The sequence below is a fragment of the Corylus avellana genome, chromosome 2, assembly GCF_965113065.1.
Source record: "Corylus avellana chromosome 2, dhCorAvel1.hap1.2, whole genome shotgun sequence".
In the NCBI taxonomy this organism is placed as follows: domain Eukaryota; kingdom Viridiplantae; phylum Streptophyta; class Magnoliopsida; order Fagales; family Betulaceae; genus Corylus; species Corylus avellana.
In genome coordinates, this window is record NC_142491.1 from 24,564,906 (window position 1) to 24,583,965 (window position 19,060).

Genomic DNA, 19,060 nt, shown 5'->3' on the forward strand with positions numbered 1-19,060 from the left:
AAACTTTTTTCTTATTTTTTTAATTTATTTTAGTTGGCCCCAAGTTGAGGCTGTATCATTCCTAAAAAAAAATACAGCCCTCCTAAATTTCACTGTGAAGGCTCTCTCCTCTGTACTCACCAATCATAAGGTGACACCTACAGCCATCATTCTAAACCCTCTGCTTATCATAAAAACACAACTCCATCATACCAAATAATGAGCAAAAAAAACTTAAAAACACTAATTAAGTTTTTTTATAAAAAATAAATAAATAGAAGGGGTGGCCGAAGAAGGGGTGCCCAGCGAGCCACCCCAAAGGGAGGTGGGGGTCGCTTGCTGCCACCCTCTGCCCCTAGGGGTTGCTGCCAACCTCTAATTTTTTTTTTCTTTTTTTTTTTAAAAAAAAAATTAACCTTGGTTGTGTTTGTTTTTCTTAATGTGTTTTATGCTTAGGTGTCACTTCTTGATTAGTGGGCACAAATAGGTGAGTTTGTAACACAATTTTATTGAAGTTATTCTCTTATTTTTTTTGCGAGAAGCAAGTATGGGAAATTTGAACTTCATACTTACTTTTCAAAGCGAAAATTAAATTGTAAAAGTTAAGAAAAAATATAAAAAATCTTTTAAACTAACAGTAGTTTGAGATAGAGTTTCATAATGTTCAAAATGTACTAAAGTGGCTCGTACAAGGAAAGTTGACACAATTAAACTAGAGAAACGATTAAAAGAAATGCATACCTCAGTTAAGGCCATGACATTGGATTGAGCAACACAAGTTCGAGAAGAACCTCGAAAAATGTTCATGTTTGGTGCTGGGGCAATAGCAAGAGTCACGTGGTGGATCAAATGAGGTCCCTATGGGTGTTCAGTGAGCAAAGCTCTCATGAGCGAGTTCAGGATTAGCTTGTATAAGCTCGGCTCGATTATTAAATGATGCGTTTCGTAAACACAAATACTAGTTCGAATATTAAATGAAGCAAGCTCGGCTCGACTCGACTCGGTTAGACCCGTGAGTAACTCGTACAAGGCTTGAATTAGTAACTGTTCACATAGTTGCTCATATTAATAATAAAAATTGATTATTATTTTTTTAATAGCATCATTTTATTATAAAATGATGCATATCCTTTCTCTTGCCTTACTGTATTGACTCAAGCTCCATACTTGGTTAGCTAGGCTAAACAAATGCTCATGGCTTCTTGAACCGTTTAAGAGTACTTGAAGTTTAAATTTATAATAAAAAAAATTAAATTAAATTAAATATAAGAGCTAGCTAACGAGCTGGCTTGACTTATTATGAGCTGGAGTTTGATTTTTTGGCTTGTCTTTGAGCTCGGCTCGAATAAAATTTAAATGAGCCGAACCCAAACATGGGTAGCTCGCTCAAGCTCGGCTCATTTTGAACAACTTTCTATTCACTAATTTCCTCTAAGCACTAAGGTTCACATAGTCACAGGTTTGCCATTTTCCTATTTCAACCTCCAGTATCAGATTTTTTAGTAACTATATATATAAAAAAAAAAAAAAAAAAATACAAAACAAAATAACTTGTGATATAACAACAACGAATATAAGTTCTGCCTGCTAAACTATAAAAATAACAACTGTAAGAACTCGCAAATAGGGAAAGGGGATCCACAAAAAAAAAAAAAAGGGTGACGTAAAATAGCAAAATATAAATTACAGGAGTTCCCAAAATTTTTGGAGGCCACAAATATTACAAAATGGCCAACAGTTTTTCAGACTTGTATTGTTTTTTTCCTAGATTTTTTCTTTTGCTGCTTATGTTCTTCATATAGCTGTAGGTATGATGTAGTACGATCTAACTCAGCCCTCAATCTTTCATTCTCCTTAATGTCACGAAGAAGCATGAAATGTGTAGAAAGTTTCTTTCTCACCTTATCTTCATCGATTGGATCTGTATCCGGAGCAGGGTCGGTAATGGCTGATGTGGAAGACCCACTTCCTCTTTTTCTCTTGTTATTCAGTTTCATGCTGTGACTCTGCGGGGTGAAGGACTCTCTTTCAAGTGACAAATCCAAAAAAGCTTGTTGAGGAGAAACAGTGGAGAGAAAAACTTGGTTGTTAGCACTGGTCATGCTTGAAATGCTTGAAGCCAGTGTCGAGACAGCGGGGTGATAATGCTTAGAGAGAAGATCGAGTTCCCAAAGGACTGAAGCAAGAGCACCACTTAAATTGGGGTCTGAGGCATATGGCTGATATTTCTGCACATTAAATATAGATAGAAAAGAGAGGAAATTTCAGATTTTGGTTATTGATATGTCAAAGGGAAAACTAACACGACCCCTACATGCAAAACGGTACTTTTGCCACCATAACATGGAAGTCCGCAACAATTCTTGAGCAGGCACAAGTAGTCCATATATGTCAGTCAACAGATAAAGTAGATGTAGCAAATGAAAAAAAAAAAAAAAAAAAAACACTAAACATGAAGCAGAGGTTCTGAATTAACAAACACGAAATTTGTACCTTCTATCTAAGCATGAGTAGCCAAGAACTTACCGCAATGGTACCTGAAACTGAACCACCTCCAGCATCATTTTCCAAGAGATTCCGGCATTTCACATTCTTCTGAAGAAGATGCTTCGATGTAACCAATGCTGCAAAGTTCCAAAGCAGAATCAGATAGCAATACAGAAGAATAGCACAAGGTATTTGATAATGAATTGGTAACTGATGTAAACAACATACCAGCCATGGCCTCTGCAGATCCAAAGCACAATGAAAATGTGGCCAAACGTTTTACAAATGCAGCAGCCTTTAGCATGTCATGCTGTCTATCTTCACACAACATCGTCTTAAGAGCTTCAGCTAACACCCCACCCAGATCTCTGATCCACGAACAATAAAAATTACAAAATGAAATGAAAAAAAGGAAAATATTAGTACAGCGCACCTCCCTTGCATGAGGCCGCTACTGAGAGAGAGAGAGAGAGAGAGAGGAATGAGAAATTGGAACTAGTAGAATGAGAGAAAGCACGCGAATCAACTTACCCACTCAAAGAAGCGTATTCCTTCCCCCCAACTCAAAAAATTACAATAATAATACACTTAAAATAATACAATTATAATTAAAAGTAAAAGAGAAATTGATAGGTTTTTGCTATTGCCTGATTGGGATGCTCACTTTCCTGATGTTTGTCAGAGAAGATTTCCCAGACTTTTATTGGACCATTTCCCTGTGGTGCTTGATTGTGGTGTTGCAGTAAGGAGCAGTAGGTATTTTAAGTTGGAAAATATGTGGTTGAAGTCAGAGGGTTTTGTGGAACAGGTGAAAAAGTGGTGGATGTCTTATACTTTTCAAGGTTCTCCTAGTTTTTCTGGCAAATAAGTTGATAGCTTCGGAAATGAATCTGAAAAAATGAAATGAAGATGTTTTTGGCAACGTTGGAAAGCAGAAAAATGATCTTTTGGATGGTATCCGCGATCTTGATATTATTGCGGAAGGAAGACCCTTATCTGGAGCTGAAAGATTGAGAAAGGAATGTTAACGGGTTCAGAGAGGTTTATTCTTTTAGAAGAAATGAGTTTGCAGCAGAAGTCGAGGGCTCTATGGTTAAGAGAGGAAGATAAGAACACTTAATTCTTCCACAGGGTGGCAAATTCCAATAGAAGAAACAATATCGTCGATTCTTTAGTTGTTAATGGATCTTTGTCCCCCGACTCTACAGAAATAAGGGAGAATATTGTGAATTTTTACAATCAGCTATATTCAAAACAATAAGTTGGAGGCCAAAACTGGTTGGGCTTTCTTTTCCTTCCATTGGAGTGATGAGGGTTCTTGGTTGGAGAGAGATTTTGAGAGAGAGGCTTTTAAGGTGGTGAGAGCATTGAATGGTGTGATAAGGCTCCAAGTCCAAGACCTGGTGAATTTTCTATGGCATTTTTTCAGACTTTGTTAGGAGGTCATTAAAAATGATATTATGGATGTTTTCAATAAGTTTCATCTCCAAGGGGATTTTGAAAAGAGCCTGAATGCAAATTTTGTTTCCTTTATCCCCACGAAACCAGGTGCCATGGGTATTAAATATTTTCATCCTATTAGTCCAGTGGGTGGTATTTATAAACTAATCTCTAAGGTCCTTGTGAATAGGTTGAAAACGGTGTTGGAGAAGATTATATCCAGGTCGCAACATGCATTTTTTAGGGGGAGACAAATTTTAGACTCCATTTTGATAGCTAATGAATGTCTTGTTAGTCAAAGTAGATCAAGGAAACCTGGTGTTCTGTGTAAATTGGACTTAGAGAAGGCCTATGATTATGTGAATTGGAAATTCTTGTTGTATTTATTGAAGAGATATGGCTTTGGGGAGAAATAGATAGCATGGATAGCTCATTGTATTTCTACAGTGTGGTCTCAATTCTAGTTAATAGATCTCCTTTTGGGTTTTTTCGAAGTTTCTGTGGATTGAGACGGGATCCTTTTATCTCCGCTATTTTTTGTGATTATTATTGAGGATTTTGAGTAGAATGTCAATCACCGTGGAAAGGGGGCTTTCATCGAGGTTTTTAGTGTGGTAGAGGACTAATGCGGAACTTCTAGTATCTCATCTTTTGTTTGCGAATGATACCTTGATCTTTTGTGAGGCAAATCATGAACATCTCTATCACTTGCGTTGCCTTTTCTTATCATTTGAAGCAATTTCAGGGTCGAATATAAATTTAATCAAAATTCGTTCCCCTCAGAGATGTGGATGATGTACGAGGTTTGGCTCGGTGGAATATATCATTTACCAGACTCGTGCAAAATTTGAGGGTGAATTTGGTAACTTATTTCTTTCGTCTTTTGCTGTCTATCAGGCTACGACAAGGCGCAAAGAATAAAATATGTTGGACCCCCTCCAAATGGTGGAAGTATAAAGTTATCATGTGCTATCCATTCTTGTAGGCTCCCCATTTCCTTGGAAGAGTATTTGGAAAGGTAAGGCTCATTTGAGAGGTATGTTTTTGTATGGGCTACAGATCTAGGGAGGATCTCAACTTTGAATAACTTGAGGAAGATGAAAGTCATAGTGGTAGACTAGTGTTGTATGTGTAAGAGAAATGGAGAATCCATAGATCTTTTTCATTGTAAGGTGGATGAGAGTTATGGGTTGTGCCATTCCATCTTTTATGTGTAGAGTGGATTATGCCAAGAAAGGTAATTGTTGGATGGTTGGAGAGGACATGTGGGAAGGCGTAAAATATTAAAGTTTGGAAGATGGCTCCTTTGTGCTTAATGTGGTGCATTTGGAGACACACAAGAAGCTTTAGAGATTGTGAGATTTCCGTGGTAGAATTAAAATCTATCATGTTTAAATCTCTTTATGCATGGATGGTAGTATATAATACTCTTCACTTTTCTAGTTTTATGAAAATTTTGGACTTTTGTTTCTTTTTCTCCCTTCTAGAAGATCTATCATGTATACTCTCTTTGTACATGAGTTGCGACCCTTTGCACTTTCTAATGAAATTGATTTACTTATAAGAAAAAAAAACAAATAGAAGAATATGATGAAGATGATGAAGATGAAGAAAAGAAACAAGACCAACCCCAAAAGAGAAACAGAAAAAAAAAAAAAAAAAAAAAAAAAAAGTACTTTTGCATATCTAAGGATACACTTATAGTAAACATCATAATGGGTGTCTGAATTGGAGTGGACAATGCATTTGTATCCACAAGTGGATGAGAGACAGAGAGTAAGCTATGGATATAGAGAGAGAGAGAGAGAAAGAGCATGCACTTTCAAACTGAAATATAATAAGGGTTTGTTGCAGCTATCCACCCTAAATTACTTAAGAGTCATTTGCAATGCCCCCAAAACTCCAATATTGTTGCAATAAATACCCTACTTCGAGATTAGTATGCAATGCCCAGCCCATTGTCCAAATTACGGTCAATAGTAACAAATTAGTAGGCTGGTCGAAAGACAGATTAGTGCACCTTAGTATGCAATATTCACCTCACCTCAACCCACTGATTTGCACAATGGCATAGATATTATAAACAAATCTCAAAGTAAGGAATTAATTGCAAAATTTATAGCTTAGGGAACATTGCATATGACCGTTTTAACTTAGGGCTGATAGCTGCAATTAATCTTTAAAAAAAAAAAAAAAAGAAGACAGTTTCCATTTTTCAATACTATGGTACACATGAATGTATAGGTGTCATAGATCTGTTTTTTTTTTTTTTTTAATAATGTTAGAAACCGCATTTTTATCCCACACTGCTACTGTAGCAGTTTCAACTAACCCTTGAATCTGTCCTTATTAAAAAAAAAAAAAAAACTTAAAAGGTTGGTTGGGACTGCCACATCAACATTATGGGATAATTATGGAATCAAAGTGTAGTTTCTAAATCGACACGGGGGAGGGGGAAATATGTATTATTTCTTTCACCAATAGTGCAGAAAAGCCAATAAATGCTATTCAGATAAGTAGGTGTAAACACATCTCTCAAGAATTTAAAACAAAAGCCCGATTAGAAAATATATGGGCTGAGAATTAAAGAATAGACTGTAATACGTTAAAGCAGGATCATATCACAAAGCTTTCGCAGCTAAGCATTTAAGTTTTTATTTAAAAAGAGAACATTTTCTTAAAGCAAGCAGTATAGAGTATGTGCATGCAAAGCAACACTATGGAGTTGGCATGATTGCTACTAACCTTCCAGGCCTGTAATCAAGTATAAGATTGTATAGCTGAACAAAAAAGTCCTGTAAATCAACATTCAAGGCGTCGAGATTGCTCTTCATCACTTTAAAGGCAACGATGCAGCATTGGAGGCGCTCAGATACAGTAAAGCAATTAAAATTTTTCTGGGAATTGCCAGGGTTGCTACCACCGGAAGCGAGCTTTTTCAGATAATTCATAAGATCGCCCATGAAATCTAAGTCAATTTGATGCGAGAATTTTCCTAATCCTTTCAGACATGGTGCGAGCAGCGGGTGGGACCCAGATTCACCAGAAACTGGATTGCCATTTTCTCCATGGCTTAGGAAGAAAATAAGAGAGAATATTAGCTAGTCTAATTCATATAAAATTCAATACGAACTTTAACAAAAAAAATCTGTCTGAACATAAACCTTTAAGGAAAACAAAAACACTAGAAAAAAAAAAAAAAAAAAAACACTTACGGCTCAGGTCAATCGAGTATAAATGAGGACTCAATTCATTGCATATCCAATTTTAACGAAGTTGAGTACTCTTCCAGACATTATTTCCAAATTATTAATCACCCTATTGAACCAGGGTCCTGACTCCAATATTTTCAAACCTAGGTGCTCTCACACAGAACACATAATCTAATGAATTCATATATAGCAACAAGAAAGTCTATGCTGTCAAAAAAATCAAACAAACAAATCATCAAATTGCCTATAGGTAAAGAAGTTGGGAAGACTGTAACAGAGAAAACATAAAATTACCTATTGATAAAACAATTTGGAAGATGTCAACTAAGAAACCAATACCACATAATACATGAAGAATTAACTAATCAGTAGCAGTAATACAAAAGCTCAGTACAAGGAAAATGAAAATTCAGCCTTGCCCACTATTAGTAATATGATATCAAACAAATCAGGTTTTGATTGCATGAAAATAAGAACAGGCTTTGTTTGGGACAAACAAAGAAACAACTTAAAAATAAGGGTAAAGTCCACGTACCTCTTTCAAACTACTACCTAATTGACAATGTCTCCCACAAATTTTCAACTGTGACAATGTTCCCCTAAACTACCGAAATATTGTCAATGTCCCCTCCAAGCCTAACAAAAAGATAAAAATGCCCTTATAGATTTCTCAATAAGACAAAAATACTCCTATAAATTCGAAAAAAAATAAAAAAATAATAATAATTTAATTTTTTTTTAAAAAGTAAGTAGAGGAAAAGGAACAATAGGTGCTTTGAGGATTTGGAGGGGACTTGGGAAGACATTCTAGCCTCTTGCTTTCAAACTCTGTATCTTTGGACCGTTGCGCATGTCTTTCCAGTTTCGATTAGTTATGATAATTTTCTTCTTCGTTTTTCTCCTTCTAGTTAGGTGATCCTATTGTATACTCCCAGTGTACCTTAGGGCGCCTTTACGCTTTTTTAATAAAACTTCTTATTACTTATATAAAAAAAAAAAAAATTTTAATTTTTTTGTTTAAAAAAAAAAACAAATTTTTTTAAAAAATTTTGTTTTAAAAACGATTTTTTTTTTTTTTTTTTTTTTTTTTTTTTTTTTTTTTTAATTTGGCCACCCCTTGGATTATATATATATTTTTTAGTTTTAGAGTTTTTCTAGAAGTTTTAGTATTTTTTGTTTTTATTTTACGGTAGTTTCACCATTGGAGGAAACATTGACAATTTTTGTTAGTTTTTTTTTTTTTTTTTGTGGACATTGTTACAATTGAAAGTTTTGGGAAACATTGTCAATTGAGTGGTAGTTTGAGGGGGATATATGGACTTTCCCCTAAAGCATCAGTATACAAAACTCAATAAAACCAAACCAACAAAAAATTTCTTTTTATTGGGTTTTTTATAAGAGAAATGCTAGAGGTACTGAACCTTTTACTAACATGATGTGTAGCTCATTCATTGGAGAAAAACAAAACAACTAATTAAGAAAAATGTAACGAGTACCAATAAGTGAGTTACACATCAGGTTAGTAAGTTTCTGTTAGTAAAAGATTTAGTACCCTAGCATTTCTCTTTCTATAGTACAACTTCTTTTTGATAAGCCATAGTTATGACTATATCATACATAACCATAAAGTAGCATACAATCCAGCAGGACCAACAAAAGGGTAAACCTAATTATACCCAAAGTGACAACTGCAGGCCTAAGCATCAATTTCCAGAGTACTTAAGAATCAAGAGCATCCCCAAGCACGTCATTATGTGCATTTGCATTCAATTACATGTAAAAGATGTGTACATGAAAGCCAATGCAAATAAACTATTTCTGAGATATAAACATGCAACAAATAATAACCAAAACAATTGGACAAGTGGTCAGTTGCCTTGACTCGCAAGCATAAGGCAGAGTTGAATCCCATCAATTGGATTCAGGAGTGTTGACCTAAAAACCAATCTGAGACTCTGAGCCCAATCGAGAGTGGATCAGCTCCCACTTGCTCCAATTTATGCACATGAACTAACTAGCTTCTTATTGACAGAACATATTGGATTAGGAAATTCATATTAAGCTCCACTATTTCTAGTAATAACATTGGAACACACCTGGCAACCGTTTGCTGAATGGAATGCTTCAAAATGCGAAAATATGTCTCAAATACAGCAGAAAGTGTCTCAGATTGCATCCTTCTCCGCTCCATCACATCAGGGGTAAAAGAAACGGCCTTATAATCAGCAGTAACCTGTATAAAGCATCACAATGAACAATTAAATCAGAAAGAACAAAAATTAAGAAGGTAATGTTTCTTATGGATAAAGGAATACCTCCTCTCTCATCTTTGTCATCAATTGTTTCCTACTTTTCTTTTTGTCACTTTCTGGCAATTGATTTGGCTCCTCAAGATTCTTTCTTTTTCTATTTTTCTTGTTTTTCACTCTATTATTATCCTCATTCGGTTTTTCAGGCCTCCCAAGATCATCATCAAACGACAAGGACAAGAAAACCTGAGAAAGTAGTTAAAACAATAATGACCAGAGATAAAAGTTAAGCAAGAAAGTAATACAAAGCAGAATAATTTTTTAATATACAGTTTGGTTCTAGATTTACATCCTACTTCAATCATTTATAGCATATTGGGATACTAATATGCAGGAAACTTATTTCACAAACACTTCTCTAAATAAATGTTGAGACAAGGAGTCCAAAACAAATTTACCCTCTTACATATCTTTATCTTGACTTCCGGTTAACATATATTTTTAATAAGTTGTCAAAAAATCACAAAGATTTTCTTCCATTGCAAGATATGGTGCGAATGATTATATGGAATGAGAATATTTCGTCTTTGTAGACATTCACAATCGTAATTACAGTAATGCCCCTAGTTTGGTTCGGGTTCTTTCATTTTCTTCCCAATCATCTTAATCCTACTACCTTAATAATCAGATAACTTCCACAACCATATCACTTTAAGAAGTTCGATTGGAACCTAGCACATGTTATGATTCTTATGAATGTATGTAACCGGGATTTTCAACTTGACCATCTAAACCCATTGTCACCACACGCACACAAATTTGTTCCACTAGATGCATGAACCTGTTAGGAGTAGATGGAGTTACTTTGTCCAAGACTTTTTGTACATCAATTATTTTTCCTTTAATAAGTAGACACTCAAACACTTATATGGGATTGAACCTATGATACCCCAACCCCTTGTTTTATGGGAGGAGCTAGCATTTTGTCCAAAGAGCATTGGCAAGTCCTTTTGCACATCATAGCACAACTTTTACATTGACAACTACTATATAAGCTTTGGACTGATGAATATAAAGGATTGGGTTTTCCTAGTATGAAAGATTAAAATTTTAGAACATAATTGGTTCAAAAACTGCCTGGCATAGTTGCATCCAGTACTATGAGTCAAAAATTTTGAACAAATTTGGTATATTTAAGGGATTTCAATGGAGAAAATATTTTAGAGACAGAAACCATGTTAAGCTGTTTACAAGCTCCCCTAGGACACACCAAGCTTGTTACAATCATGCATCAAAAATACAGTAAGGTACTGCTCATATTTATCTTTCAAAAGAAATAACTAAAAAAAAAAGAAGGAAAAAGGAAAGAAAGAACTAAAATAACTGAAAAGAAAAATCAAGAAAGACTCAGAGTAGTAAGAGAAACCAAGCGATAAAAAAAGACATAAATTTCTTGTGCACGCATCTTTCCTTGGCTTGGATCACTTTGCATATAAATCTTTGCCGGATCATGAAAAACCAACCACAAACCAAAATCCAAGATAATTCTTAGCATCCTGAAAAACTTATATGAAAGATACCTAACATTTTAAGAAAGCTTATTTGCATTTACATTGGGTAGATGGAAGAGAACTTGACTTCCGTTTACGAAATTATGTAAAATAATAACTAATGAATAATAACTAATGAATACATGTCATTAGTCATTATTCGAAGGATGGGGCATTTATTCCAAATTACATCTGTTAAATTGGAGTGCGAATATAAAAACTTTTTCCAAGCAGAAAACTTAATTTGGTATGCAACCAACTCAGTTTCCAAACATGCTAGGTGCGTCTGGTCGTCAGCTCAGTCAATACACAGGATCAATAAGAAACCAAAAGATCAACAGTGATGAATGCATAAAAGTATAAATAGCAAAGAGCAGAAAAATCTCAATGAAGCTATACAACCCAAGACTTTAAAAGAATAAGCTACTCTATAACCCAAGAATATGCTTTCTTAATAGCTGATCATGGATTCTAAGTGAAGAACAGCCAAAGGTATGAACAGTTATAAGTCTATTTTGTATAGCTTTTGATTGTATATGTAGGAAACCTCTTTGCAGCTATAATCTGTCTATACAACAGCCAGAAAGAAAGCTTGATTCGGAGCATGAACCAGAGTTTCTGTCCCAAGTAATTCACATCCAGTGAATGCAAAACCAATTCAAATCAGCTAAACAAAGGATTGACTCAAGCACAAGCATCAGTTACAAATCAATTTAAAACTAAAAAAAAAAAAACTTGTACCTCAACAAAATCAGGATGCAACTGGCAATTATTAGCTTTCACATGATCTGCAATCAACCTTACAGCCTCCACAGTAGCTTCACCACCATGTTTTCCCTCATTGGTAAAAAGAGACTTAATTGTTGCACAGCAGTGTTTCCTGTCCAAGTAGTAGACAAATCCATTAGCAAGTTCAAACTGAGAATGAGAAACAACTAAATTGACATTGAAAGTGACTTTCCCTTTGTCCTACATACATTACTTCACTTTAGAATGAAGTTGAATTCTCCAATTAGTAAATACACTGCTTTTTCAAATTTTAATTTCTATGTTAACCCATAACAGCACTTCATGTGATTACTAAATAAGAATTTGATAAAGTAACGAGCAAAAGCTAAAAATAGATCAAAACCTTACGACATCATCTGAGGAACCTAAGTTTCTGACAACAACACCTAACAAGCTCTCCCGGAAGTTGAAGTGTGGAACTGCATCAAGCAAAGTACAGATACATCTAACAAAAACATTATGGAACGCAGGCTTCTTTTCTAATGCTATCAACTTCTGCAGATATGCCTGTAAACATACATTAGAATAACAAAACTCTCAGAATATATCATGATGATTCTGCAAGTTGTTCAGACAATCCTGACAATTGGTAGAAATAAGAAACCTCATGCAAAAATGCTGATACATTCTATTCAAAATATCTTACAGATGGGCCTACAAGAGTGAGCTAATGCCTCAGGTATCAACTATCGAGAAAAGTCACCCACAATAGGACATGAATATAACTAACAACTAAACCAATAACCATACTAATCCAAATGAAGTGAAGCACTCTGCTTCTATTCCAAAAGTAGTTCTGTCAAATGAAGAGTCTAAAAGACGGAGAATCAAACTTAATATTAGAAGTAATTTTTCCTTTTTTCTGGGCAACACTAGAACTGGATTGAGTCGTTGAATAAACTCTCCAAACATAAAAAGTTATTCCTCAGTCATAGGTACATATTTTTTGGTCATTGATGTTTTATGTAAATTTTACATAAAAATTACTAGGGGGAAAACCACAAAAAATGGCAAAGTCCAAGTACACGGGAAGTATACAAAAAGAAAGCAAAAAAAAAAAATTAAACAAACAATAGAAGGAAAAATAAAACGGAAAGAAATAACAGATAAACCTAAAAGTTTAAGGAATACGAGGAAAAGAAAGAACAAAGTAAAGAACTCATCTACACATATAACAATATCAGGAATGATAGCAATAATATTGTCACCGGCAACTAGGTGCATTGGAAGTCACAAGTGCCAAACTAACAAAAACATGTAAGAAAATCATTTCAAATCGCACACGTATGGGCCTTACCAAAGCACCTTTCCAGAATAACAATACCATCACAACTTTCAATGGGCAACCGGACAAAATCACAACAATGAGAAGACAAAGTAACCATAAATCATGATTATATTTGTTAGAAGAGTTTGTTAGGGTTAGACAAATATGTTAGTGATAGGGATTTGTTACAGGGGTCTTTTGGTCATTGTGTTGAATTTTACAATATGTATAAAATAAAGGGTGAGAGAGGCTATGTAAGATTGGCTAGCCTTCTCTTTCTCCCAAAGTATTTCCATGCAAACTCTAGAACATGGTATCAGAGCCTAGGATTTAACCCTTTCCCTGTGATCCTTCCCATTTCTCCTTGCTTCTTCTTCTCTTTTTCCTTTCTTTGATGGGGTTGTAGTCTATGTTCCTACTTTTCTTCTTCGAATCTTTTAGATCTTGTTAATTTTTAGTTTCTAGACGCTTTCGGCGTGGTTGCCTCTTTTGTATATTTTTCGTGTACGAGAGCTTTGCCTTTTTCTTTTCAATAAATTATTATTCACCAAAAAAAGTTTCACAACATTCAAATTTCATTAATAACATTTTAACTTTAATTTCTTTGTTTCTTTAGACCACATACACACAAAAATTATTCAGTTGCCTGTTTATGTAGCAGTAGTTGTTTTAAGTACTATTTCTCACCAGAAATCTTGTCCAATGAATCAAACTTTAAAGAAACCAATAAACCTTAATATCATCAAGTAACCCGTCTAATATTAATCATTCTTTCTTTTAAGAATCTATACATTCAGATCAGTTCTTATATGCCACAGCCATGGAGAAACAAAAGCCAACTGAAAAGAACAGAACCAACATGACTCATGAAAAATGATAATAATAAATGATTAAAAAAATAAAGGGAAAATATATCGCACCAACTGTGCTTTCATGTTTTGACTTTTGAGAACCCAATTTCCAATTTGATGAATTTAAGACATGTGCTTTGAACATTTGTAAATCAAGACCTCTATTAGGTTTTCCATCAAATAAATAATAGAAACAAACGCAAAATACAATCATAGCCCTCAAATAAAAAAATTAAACAAACAAAAAAATCCATACCCATGGTTAGTCAACCTCCACAGCCATGGCGAGTGCCTGGCCATGGAAGACCAACCTCCATGGCCACAAACTCATGGCTCATGAATCGCCAAAGATCCACAGGTGTGGGTTTCAAGAGACCCACAACCGAGGCCACAGAGGTCCATGGCCAGACCCTCCAAGACGATGGAAGTTGACTGGCCATGGGGCATGGATTTTTTTTTGCTTTGTTTTTTTATATGAGGGGTATAATTGTATTTTCACATTCATTTCTGTTATTTATTTGACAAAAATCTAACTGAGGTCTTGAGTTATAAATGTCTAAAACAACAATTGATCTATTTTCTTTTAATATTTGACTTAAATTCTTTGACTCCTCGATACTAAGGTCTTAAATTATAAATCAAAAACAAAAGTCTCAAAGTGAAAAAAAAAAAAAAAAAACAAAACAAAAAACAAAAAAAAAACAAAAAACAAAACAAAACAAAACAAAACAAAAAACAAAAAACAAAACAAAAAAAAACAAAACAAAAGCACGGGGTTTGTAGCATATTTTCCTAAAAATAAAATATATAAGTTTTTTCATATCATTGGTTGTAGCACTGGGTTGGATAGAGAAGAATTATCTCTTATGGGAGCCCAAGGCTATGATTAGTGACTCTACACCATGTAAGAAGGCCTTTAGGACTTGTAAGTGTAAATGGTAATTGGCTGTGTTCGTCTTTTAGGTTCTCTTAATTAGGTTAGAATTAGCTTTTTTATGTCCTTTTTTAGCATTATAAAAGGTTGTAGTTCCTTTCTCGAAGAGCATGGCAGATTATAGACAATTGTATGGCTTAGAGCTCTGTTTGAATTTCCTCAGTATCTCTCTCCTTTTCTTGGGATGGTTTTTATGATGTCATTTTCTTTTCAACAGGTACGTAAAACTCACACCCAAATGGAATCAAACCCGTTAACTCGACCTTGATTCTTTTATATAGGAAGACTACATCATTCGATCCAAGGGCCATTAGCTTCTTATCTCATTCATCACCTACTTTGACTCTTTAATCGTGTGTTTCTTCTTCATAACTTGTCCAACTTTAATTTTCAATCATTTTTATTCATGGAAATATCATATTATTACCACATCTTCCAAACTGATTTTTCATTGCTTTTCTTTTTTGGTGCTTCTGTACACTTCCTGTGAACCTTTTTTCTATTTATAACACCTTTTTTTAACTAGTCAAATACACACACAAGCATTGTTTGGCATGCAATAGAATTGTTTAACTGGAATGAATCAGATTACAAGATGTAGACTCTTATCCCTACAGTATAAAGCAATAATTGAGAACTTTATAAATCAGTACAAGTCTAGAATTATCCATGGCTTGTTAGCTGCACTATGTTTCAATTGACAAAATCTGGAAATCAGAAAAACAGCTGCTTACTTTTGAGAACATTAATTAGGCACCGAGTATAACTGAATATAGTAATATGTTTGGTCAAAATTTTATACATTATAGGTCAAGGACAAATCAAAATCAGATGAGGCAGACAAATATAGAAAACCAATGTCAAGCTATAAATTGTATATCCTAATATGACAATATGTTTCATCAAAATTTTAAATATTTCAGACCATGGAACAAATTAGAATCAGATAAGGCAGAAAAGTCACGACAAAACAATCTATTGGTATCAATTTAAACATTCAGAAATGTGCAAAACTGCCCAGAAACCAGGAAAAAAGAAAAAGAAAAAAGAAATTTCTGGCATAAAAGCACATTTAGTTACAGGACACATTAAGCTTCCAAAATCCAATTTGGAATCAAAACTCCAATTCTACTCAAATAGTCAAAAGAATGAGTACCAACCTTGTATGCAGAAAGAAGTGTTGATTCATAGTATCGCGTCTTTTTAACAGTCTTAGAAACCTTCATTTCGAGCTCCTTTTCAGTAGGAAGCCTGATCCTGTAGCTGTCTTGCACAATAAAAAGGAACTAAGAAACTAAAGCTTTAATGCAAATGATAAAAAAAATAAAAAAATAAAAAATAAATAAAAAAGAGCAGAGACAAAACATACAATGCATTATAACTAAAGCATGGGTCCTACCCAGGGATAATGTCTTTAAAAACAACCAATAATGATTGTACTCCAAGTTTGACAATAGCATTATCACTATCTTTAGAAATTAGTAGCATCTCCTTTAGAGATTTAATATTCGACTCTGGATCGGCCAGGAGCGCCATTCCCAGCTCTGCAAGCTTTTGCATCTTACTTTTGAATGCTTCTTCCGCTGTGAGATCTTCTTTCACCTCAGCCTAAACAAATAACAGATTGCTTTATTGGACATGCAAAAAACATATTCAAGAGAATTGTTTGTATTCTGCAGAAAAAGAACATAGTTTGAAGAGATTTGATCCTATAAGACAAACACATAGTTAATAGAAACCAAAATTTAGAATGGAAAAGTGTCTTAAATCCGCAAACATTGTTAATTATATGCTTTGAGGATCAGGCATATATGTCCACATAAGCATGTTTTCTCATGTGGAGGAGCATGTAAAACATCAAAAATCTTCATAAACAAGTTGCAGATATCTTCTTGCATGGGAAGAAAAATTTAAACAATGGTGCACTAACATTCAGCTTAACAAAAATGTAGATTTGATCAGTAAGTTTCCAGTAAGCCTAATAAAGTCAGTGTACTTCGGGGCGCCTTACACTTTTAATAAAGTCAGTTACTTACTTATCAAAAAAAAAAAAAAAAGTTTCCAGTAAGCTTTATCTCTCATATATTAAATTAGCCTATGCACTAAGACAATAGAAGACAATATCAAATGCAGCCAGAAAATTAAAAATTTAAAGATAAAAAATAAAAATAAAAAAAGAAGCTCAAATCTCAGGCTATTCTTTTGCCAATTAATTGAACTATGAGCAGCAAAAATTAAGTTACGTTACTTAATAGCATCAGAAAGAAAAGGCAAAACACAATACCAGCACCGCCGCTTGTGGCGTTTGTTGCACTTCCTCTGCTTCATCCAACTCCTTCCCTTGCTTCTTTGACTCTCTCTTCTGTTTTTTAAGCTTCGCTCTCCTTTCTGCTTTTGTCGGCTTGACTATGCCTTTGTCTGCACTACCATCCTTATCATCATCCTCCTCGACATTTTCAGATAATGTAGAAGTCTTTGGTACTGCATCACAAAACAACAACACGAACCATTCATTTCTTACAAACAGGTAAGATAGCACAACACACAACAAGGAGAACAAGAATCAGAGAATACGTGTGCGATAGTAGAGTTTTCCATCTAAGGTCTTAACGGGAAGGGCATCTACAGGATCAACACGAAGTCCGCTTTCCTCTTTTTCTTTCAGCAATGTCTTTTTCTTTAAGCGCTTCTCATATAAAGCCTCTAAAGCATCTTCTTTCGCATCAGCTACACGAGTAACATGCCTTTGCACATACAACAAAATTCATCAAAATCCACTACGCAAATATAAAAAACCTTAAAAAAAAAAATCCATAATAAACAATATAGAAACTCATTGAGCGAAAACAAAAATTGAAAGGAAGAGAGAGTACGGACTTGGTGATGGAATGGGTGTCCAAGCGGGAAAAGCCGTGGGCGTAGTCGCGGTTCTCTTGGAGGAACTGTAAGTCCTCGTCGGAGACTTCGATTTCTTCCTCCGGAACATCCGGGGGAAGCTCCGGCGGGAGCACTATCTTCGGCTTCTGGCTCTTCTTCCCCATCCGGAATCTAAGGGAGCAACTAGGAGGCAGCCGTGCGTGTGGAGGCTGCGATGCTGGTGCCGTGCTTCATACTGGAGGCTTTGTGTTTATTTAGGAGGATTCTGTTTGGGTGCACCATTGGTGAGTTCCTATTCCAGTGTACGCATATCTTTATCCCCTCACAGGTATTCTCGTATTCCGATTAAAAAAAATAAAAAATTGGCGAAGTAAAATGCATAATATTTTTCTTGGTAATATATATTTAACTGACACATCCTCACATCTGGGGTGGTGGCGCAGTTGGCTAGCGCGTAGGTCTCATAGCTTCTGAGTGATCCTGAGGTCGAGAGTTCGAGCCTCTCTCACCCCAATTTTTTTCGCATATATTTTGTTTGGAAAAAAAATGTAAAATCAGTGCACGTGATTTACTTTTTTTTTTTGTTTTTTGTTTTTTCAATCAAATATGGAAAAGTGAGTTATGAACTAATTGACAATAAAAGGGGTGGTCATCCCAATAACAAAGTCCAAAAGGTAAACACAATACTGAAATAGTAATAGATTCTGGATTAGGCCCAAAAGGACCTAACAGTAGACAATGGTGTAGCCATGATCCTAGAAGAACCATAAACAAGCCGAGTCTTTTCCAGGACCGCATAAGACGGTGATAAATTGCAAAGAAACTCTGTGAAGAGTCATTTGCGGTAAAGACAACAACCACAGTAAAATGATTGTTGCAGGACAGACACTGCAAAAAACCAAATAGGATCTGTTCAAGGACATCCATCAGCATCAAAAAAAACTCCACAAGATCAAACTACTTCAGTACGGAAAGATTATTATAACCCACAGAAAACAGTAAATACAAAGGAAACACATAAAAAACTAAACAATAGATACAACATGCAAGAAAGCAACATACAGTAGACAAAAACATAAAACAACTAAAAACTCCAACAAACAGCAGATCCAGCAAGAGGAAAGGCGGATGATGGCTGGCGGAAGGCTGTGAGAGGCGCGTGATGTACAATGTACATGGTTTACTTAGTTTGCAATTAACTCTCTAAGGCTAAGATATGCCAAAGGTCCCTAAGGCTAAGGTATGCCAAAAAAACAATTTAATTCCTACCATCAAATTTCGCTCACTAACTTAACATATTCTGATAGCGTAAAACGTTAAAGTTAATAAAATTGTAATACTTATCCTATTTAAAATTGTGATACTTGTCATATTATTTAAAATTGTGCCACACTAACGGAATTGTTAAATTAGTGGACAAAATTT

General features: G+C 34.8%; 1 protein-coding gene across 1 annotated transcript; it reads right to left on the minus strand.

The window, feature by feature from the left end:
• Positions 1 to 1,558: 1,558 nt before the first annotated feature.
• Positions 1,559 to 17,871, minus strand: LOC132167125 (binding protein). The gene is made up of 13 exons (XM_059578024.2): positions 17,636 to 17,871; positions 17,333 to 17,502; positions 17,043 to 17,239; positions 16,158 to 16,366; positions 15,919 to 16,021; positions 12,050 to 12,213; positions 11,659 to 11,797; positions 9,434 to 9,613; positions 9,215 to 9,351; positions 6,652 to 6,978; positions 2,695 to 2,834; positions 2,506 to 2,603; positions 1,559 to 2,207 (listed from the first exon to the last, which is right to left on the minus strand). The coding sequence occupies exons 1-13, from the start codon at positions 17,797 to 17,799 to the stop codon at positions 1,722 to 1,724; spliced, it is 2,514 nt and encodes an 837-aa protein (XP_059434007.2). The 5' UTR covers positions 17,800 to 17,871; the 3' UTR covers positions 1,559 to 1,721.
• Between the last annotated feature and the right edge of the window lie 1,189 nt (positions 17,872 to 19,060).

Excerpts from the sequence above, each read along its gene's own strand:
- LOC132167125 (XM_059578024.2), bottom strand. The coding sequence starts at position 17,799 with ATGGGGAAGAAGAGCCAGAAGCCGAAGATAGTGCTCCCGCCGGAGCTT. Across the intron at positions 11,798-12,049 it reads TCCTCAGATGATGTCGTAAG|GAAACACTGCTGTGCAACAA; the intron begins GTTTTGATCTAT and ends CTACTTGGACAG. Across the intron at positions 9,614-11,658 it reads TGCATCCTGATTTTGTTGAG|GTTTTCTTGTCCTTGTCGTT; the intron begins GTACAAGTTTTT and ends CTACTTTCTCAG.